The sequence below is a fragment of the Coregonus clupeaformis genome, chromosome 10 (genome assembly GCF_020615455.1).
Source record: "Coregonus clupeaformis isolate EN_2021a chromosome 10, ASM2061545v1, whole genome shotgun sequence".
Classification (NCBI taxonomy): Eukaryota; Metazoa; Chordata; class Actinopteri; order Salmoniformes; family Salmonidae; genus Coregonus; species Coregonus clupeaformis.
The window spans coordinates 600,071-607,500 of record NC_059201.1 but is presented as its reverse complement, the minus strand read 5'-3'; the positions used below and the strand labels follow the sequence as shown (position 1 = coordinate 607,500).

General features: G+C 49.4%; 1 protein-coding gene across 1 annotated transcript in view; it reads left to right on the top strand.

Annotated features, from left to right (window-relative positions):
• tusc3 (tumor suppressor candidate 3) overlaps positions 1-6,327 on the top strand; it is a 71,960-nt gene extending 65,633 nt beyond the window's left edge. The window contains exons 9-10 of the mRNA XM_045222801.1: positions 4,902-4,992; positions 6,228-6,327. Coding sequence (XP_045078736.1) covers positions 4,902-4,992; positions 6,228-6,243 — 107 coding nt within the window. The 3' untranslated portion in view covers positions 6,244-6,327. The remainder of the gene's footprint in view (positions 1-4,901; positions 4,993-6,227) is intronic.
• The last annotated feature ends 1,103 nt before the right edge of the window (positions 6,328-7,430 follow it).

Below are 7,430 nucleotides of genomic sequence, written 5' to 3'. Positions count from 1 at the left end.
CATTCCTTTTAGCATCAACCGCTAACAAGCCTTTGAAATGCTAATTAGCGCGCTAGGATCATGCTCCTATTACGGGGCTTAGGCCAGTGGTGGAATCAGGGGTTGGCTGAACTTTGATCTCGCGTGCTAATCCTGAAAAGCACAGCCCAAACCAAGCTGCATAGCTAATGACGGGAATTATAATCAGGGCTTGAATTAGCTCTCATGAAGAAACAAACAGGCAGCAAAATGAAACAGTAGGATGAGCCGTTTCCCTGGTGAGGGATCAGATTTACTTAAGCGTGAGTACACGTTGAAACAGTAGGATGAGCCGTTTCCCTGGTGAGGGATCAGATTTTTCTTAAGCGTGAGTACACGTTGAAACAAATCAATTAAAAGGACTGATAAGATAATAGCTTTAAATGTTCTCTGTAATGAGTGAAATCTTTAAAAACACTTAACAATATCAACTGAGGGAATGATGCAGGGCTTTATCAAATTTCCATCAGGGGGAAATCACTGACCTTTATAGCACAGAAGCACAAATAACCGGATGTTGTATTAATATGCAAGCCACACACACACACCCTTCCACCATCAATCACCTGACACACAGACTGTCACTAACTACTGTTCAGTCACATAGTCAAACAGACTGTCACTAACTACTGTTCAGTCACGTAGTCACACAGACTGTCACTAACTACTGTTCAGTCACATGGTCACACAGACTGTCACTAACTACTGTTCACACATCTCCCTGTCAATAACACCCAGTCACACATTATGCCAACAGGTCCATGAGAATGAGCAATAACACACTGAATGAGTCAGCCACAAAATATCCTGGGGCCACCACTCCCTGTCTCACCACTTATCCCACTGTCGCTCCTCTCTCTCTCTCTCTCTCTCCTCTCTCTCTGTCTCTCCTCTCTCTCTCTCTCTCTCTCTCTCTCTGTCTCTCCTCTCTCTGTCTCTCCTCTCTCTGTGTCTCTCCTCTCTCTCTCTCTCTCCTCTCTCTCTCTCTCTCTCTCTCTCTCGCTGTCTCTCCTCTCTCTGTCTCTCCTCTCTCTGTGTCTCTCCTCTCTCTCTCTCTCTGTGTCTCTCCTCTCTCTCTCTCTCTCTCTCTCTCTGTCTCTGTCTCTGTCTCTGTCTCTCTCTCTGTCTCTCTCTCTCTCCTCTCTCTGTCTCTCCTCTCTCTCTCTCCTCTCTCTCTCTCTCTGTGTCTCTCCTCTCTCTCTCTCCTCTCTCTGTCTCTCCTCTCTCTCTCTCCTCTCTGTCTCTCTCTCTGTGTCTCTCCTCTCTCTCTCTCATCTCCTCTCTCTCTCTCTCTCTCTCTCTGTCTCTGTCTGTCTCTCTTCTCTCTCTCTGTCTCTCTCTCTCTCTCCTCTCTCTCTCTCCTCTCTCTCTCTCTCTGTGTCTCTCCTCTCTCTCTCTCCTCTCTCTCTCTCCTCTCTCTCTCTCTCCTCTCCTCTCTCTCTGTGTCTCTCCTCTCTCTGTCTGTCTCTCTGTCTCTCCTCTCTCTCTCTCTCTCTGTGTCTCTCCTCTCTCTGTCTGTCTCTCTGTCTCTGTGTCTCTCCTCTCTCTCTCTGTGTCTCTCCTCTCTCTCTCTCTGTGTCTCTCCTCTCTCTGTCTGTCTCTCTGTCTCTCCTCTCTCTCCTCTCCTCTCTCTCTTGCAGTCTCTCCTCTCCTCGCTCTCTCTCTCACTCTCTCTCTCTCTCTGTGTCTCTCCGCCCATCTCTCGTTCAATTCTATCACCTCAGTCAATGCATACTTCAAAGGAGTGAGATTCAACTTTCCTATTTAGAAACCACCACAGTGTGAACATGATGAAGACCAGATGGTTGTTCTTCAATGCCATAAGTCATTTATCTCTGCTATTAACAGTACGGTAGAGCTAAATATCAGGACATTCCAGAAATGCTGTACTGCTTGGAGAAATATGTAAACGGGTGTACAGGGCAACAACATGGTGAACAATACAAAACACATTCATCAGAACACTGTACTGTTGCCAATGGCAGAATATGTGATTTGTGTGTGCGTGTCTGAGCATGTTCCCATCTCTGTGTGTGTGTGTGTGTGTGTGTGTGTGTGTGTGTGTGTGTGTTCAGAATGTGATTTCCTAGCCACTGCTTCAACAGAAGGCTCAGAGCTTCAGTGAAGTGTCAGTGTGTATGGGATCACATGTATCAAGAACAGAAGGGACATCCCCCATAGGAACAGAAACACACATTTGTCAATGCCTTACAGCATCTAGTCCTTGATCTCAAACACACACACACACACACACACACACACTGTATGCAAACATCTGTCATCTCACACATTAGGCATACACACATGCATACTCAAACACTTCTCCTCCCCCTCCTCTCTCCTCCTGCTCCTCTCTCCTCCTCCTCTCCTCCCTCCTCCTCCTCTCTCCCCCTCCTCCTCTCTCCTTCTCTCTCCCCCTCTCTCCTTCTACCTCCTCCTCCTCTCTCCTTCTCCCTCCTCCTCCTCTCTCCCCCCCTCCTCCTCCTCCTGTCCTCTCCTCTCTCCTCTCTCCCCCTGCTCCTCCCTCCTCCTCCTCTCTCCCCCTCCTCCTCTCTCCTTCTACCTCCTCCTCCTCTCTCCTTCTCCCTCCTCCTCCTCTCTCCCCCCCTCCTCCTCCTCCTGTCCTCTCCTCTCTCCTCTCTCCCCCCTGCTCCTCCCTCCTCCTCCTCTCTCCCCCTCCTCCTCTCTCCTTCTACCTCCTCCTCCTCTCTCCTTCTCCCTCCTCCTCCTCTCTCCCCCTCCTCCTCCTCCTCCTGTCCTCTCCTCTCTCCTCTCTCCCCCTGCTCCTCCCTCCTCCTCCTCTCTCCCCCTCCTCCTCTCTCCTCCTGCTCCTCTCTCCTCCTCCTCTGTCTGTGTGTGTGTTTGGGTGTAGGGGGTCTTGTCCTCACAGCAGGGGGAGGTACAGTACAGAGGTACCAAGGCACATTGCCCCGACTCATCTTTTATGACGGAGTCGTACCCCCCTCCCACACACACACACACACACACACACACACACACAACCCCCCCCACACACACACACACACACAACCCCCCCAACACACACACACACACACACACACACACACAACACCCCCCAACACATACACACACACACACACCCCCCCACACACACACACACAACCCCCCCCACACACACACACACAACCCCCCACACACACACACACAACACCCCCTCCCCCCACACACACACACAACACCCCCCTCCCCCACACACACACACAACACCCCCCTCCCCCCACACACACACACAACACCCCTCCCCCCCCAACACACACACACACACACAACCCCCCAAACACACACACAACACCTCCCCCCACACACACACACACACACACACACACACCCCTCCCCCCACACATACACACAACACCCCCCCCACACATACACACAGCACCCCCTCCCCCCTCCCTCCTTCCCCTTCCAATCCACTAGGCTCACTGAGGTAGTTCCAGTGGAACCCACACACTGCATGCATAATGACATGACATTATCATTTGTATAAGCATGATGAATATTTGCATAAGTCTGGCAGATGTGGAGAGGCCGGTACTCAGTCCACTGTTCATTTAATTAACACCAGAGAGATGAACCCTGACCCCCACGGTGTGTGTGTGGTGTGCGTGTGTGTGCGTGGCACAGAAGGCCAACCTCGTGTGTGTTCTGGAGCATAATGTAAACATGATTAATACAGACCTCCAGAGGCCCACTGGGGTAGTTCTACTGAGAACAGACACACACACACATGCACTCACACGCAAGCACGCACACATACAAGCATTCACACACACATTGTTGTACAAAAGCAGTTGTCCTTGAGATAGCGGTAATTAAAATGCTAAACAACGTCTTTGCAACATGTCCAATGGCAGTCATTCATACGTATGAAACATGCCGATCAACGCACAGCACATGAAGAAATCAAGTGATGCCTCTCCTACAACAACACCCTTTTTAAGTTCATCTCTCGGCTAGAATTGCCGGCTGTTAAATCAGCAGAAACACCCATCATCCACATTGCATTAGACTCACACAGCATGTCCCAAATGGCACCCTATTCCCTACTGTTGGGCCTCGGTCAAAAGTAGTGCACTAAATAGGGCGCCATTTGGGACGCTGTCATAGTGACTAATTTTCATAGAAACCCGTTATAATTTTTTTTTTTAAATGATACAATTATAAAAACCACAGGCTGGTAAACGTCAGAATATAAGCCTTAGTGATGATTACGAAGAGCTTACATTTCACTGCTCACATGACAATTTGACATAGGCATTAGTTCCCCTCAGGCCTGGCTTCAGCCCATAGCTAAGTAGAGGCCTATTGAAGGATCTCAGTGGGAAGATATAATATCCATTCAATAGGCCCTTCACACACCCTTTACAATTACCACTGTTAGGTCTTCTAGCTAATTATACTACCAGACAACATACAGTAGCGGTAAATATGGAACACTGGGAGGGAGAGGTGATTTTAACAGTCCCAAAATAACTATAAATTGCCTTGTTAGCATACTAAAGGGGTGAGCTTGTGAGTGGTAGTGTGTGTGTGTGTACGCTCACGTGTGTGTGAGAAAGAGAAGAGAAGAGGTTACTATTATGGCTTATGAATTGTGTTGTCTCCACACAGTGTTGATGTGACGGCTGGTTAAAGTGGAGGGCTGTTATGAAGAAGGAGAGCTTGTTTAGTGCTCTTAGGTGGAGCATTAACACTGGAGAATGTGTGTGTGTACAACTCATTTCAGAGAATAAACCATTTGCTTTTTGTTTGTAACCGTCAGGATTTAGTGATCCAGTGCGGTGGTTTTCCTCAGTAACGGTTCAGGCGTCTGCTTTCAAGTGGAACGTGTGTGTGTTTTCTAATGTTGTGGTGTGTTTCAGTTATCTGCCTGGTGGGACTAGGCTTGGTGGTGTTCTTCTTCAGCTTCCTGCTGTCTGTCTTCAGGTCCAAGTACCACGGCTACCCCTACAGGTAACACACACACACGTACCTGGACTTCGCCATTTTACCAACGTTATCCACAGAATTAGCGCCAGGAGTTTTCCTGGCCACGTGACTTAACCAGGAAAACACCTGGGCCCAGAGTTTTTCAGTTGACGTCGTCTGGATAAACTCCTGGCCCTACTCATAGTGAATATATAGAGTACATCTCTAAGTTGAATGCACCGATTTGTAAGTCGCTCTGGATAAGAGCGTCTGCTAAATGACTTAAATGTTTAAAAAATGTTACGGTACATCACTTGAGCTGTCAGATGGGCTGTCAGATGGGCTGTCAGATGAGCTGTCAGATGGGCTGTCAGATGAGCTGTCAGATGAGCTGTCAGATGAGCTGTCAGATGGGCTGTCAGATGAGCTGTCAGATGAGCTGTCAGATGGGCTGTCAGATGGGCTGTCAGATGGGCTGTCAGATGGGCCATCAGATGGACCGTTACATGGTCAGATGAGCCGTTAGATTAGCTGTCAGATGGGCCGTCAGATGGGCTGTCAGGTGGGCTGTCAGATGGGCTGTCAGATGAGCCGTTAGATGGGCTGTCAGATGGGCCATCAGATGGGCCGTTAGATGGGCTGTCAGATGAGCTGTCAGACGAGCTGTCAGATGGGCCGTCAGATGGGCCGTCAGATGAGCCGTTAGATTGGCTGTCAGATGGGCCGTCAGATGGGCCGTCAGATGGGCTGTCAGATGGGCTGTCAGATGGGCTGTCAGATGGGCTGTCAAATGGGCCGTCAGATGGGCCGTCAGATGGGCCGTCAGATGGGCTGTCAGATGGGCCGTCAGATGGGCCGTCAGATGGGCCGTTAGATGAGCTGTCAGATGGGCTGTCAGATGGGCCGTTAGATGAGCTGTCAGATGGGCTGTCAGATGGGCTGTCAGATGGGTCGTTAGATGAGCTGTCAGATGGGCTGTCAGATGGGCTGTCAGATGAGCCGTCAGATGAGCCGTCCGATGAGCTGTCAGATGGGCCGTCAGATGAGCTGTCAGATGAGCTGTCAGATGAGCTGTCAGATGGGCTGTCAGATGGGCCGTCAGATGGGCCGTCAGATGGGCTGTCAGATGGGCCATCAGATGGGCCGTTAGATGGTCAGATGGGCCGTCAGATGAGCCGTCAGATGTAAAATCCTCCTTCACTTGGGGTTATGTTTTGGTTCACAATGTCACACTAACGGGCGAGCACTCTGTAATCACACACTCTCTCTCTCTCTTTCAGCTTTCTTATAAAGTGAGTCCGAGGCGGCATCTTCAGAGTGAAGGGTGAAGAGGCTACTTGATGCTGCTAGCTGAGCGGCTGCAGACACGGGGACAGGGGGACGGGGGGGGGGGGACGGGGGGTTCATTTCAACTGTTGTAATCAATCTACTTAATAAATGATAATGTGACACACTGAGAAAAGAGACACTCCTACCTCTCTGATTAGTACAGTTCTATCACACACAGCTGTTCTGAAGGAGGTGAGCTCTAGAGGTCTGTCTGAATGGGTTTCATTTGACAGTGTCTGACCAAATGATGGAGAGACAGAAGAGGACAGAGAGAGAAAGAAGAATGTAGTGTGTGTGTGTGTGTGTGTGTGTGTGTGTGTGTGTGTGTGTGTGTGTGTGTGTGTGTGTGTGTGTGAATCAGCTGCAGCCGATGACCGAAGAAGGAACGCAAGTAAACGTCATGATGGGGGGAGTGACGTAGAAGATGTGTGTGTTTCTGTCTCATCTACTGCACTAGACAGAAGACCTGTGGAGGCTGCTGAGGGGAGGACGGCTCATAGTAATGGCTGGAGTGGAGTCAATGGAACGGTATCAACCACATGGAAAACCACGTGTTTGATGTGTTAGATGCCATTCCATTGACTCCATTCCAGCCATTATTATGAGTCGTCCTCCCCTCAGCAGCCTCCACTGCTGCAGCATCACTAGTAGTTATAGAGGTGGCGGTGTTACACGGTCAATATTACATCAACATCAAATCACATTTTATTTGTCACATGCTTGGTAAACAACAGGTGTAGACTAACAGTGAAATGCTTAGTCACGGGCCCTTTTCAACAACGCAGAGAGAGAGAAAATAAATAAAAATAATAGACAAAGAATAACAAGAGGAATAAATGGACAATGAGGAACGATAACTTGGCTGTATACACGACACAGGAGGCTGCTGAGGGGAGGACGGCTCATAATAATGGCTGGAACAGAGCAAATGGAATGGCATCAAACACATGGAAACCATGTATTTGATACCATTCCGCTCCAGCCATTACCATGAGCCCTCCTCCCCAATTAAGGTGCCACCAGCCTCCTGCGATACAGGGGTACCAGTACCGAGTCGATATGCAGGGGTATGAGGTAATTGAGGTAGATACTGTAGGCACATATAGGTATACCACAACTCCTCTCAAAGGTTGTCAGCTCAGTTTTCTGTCAAG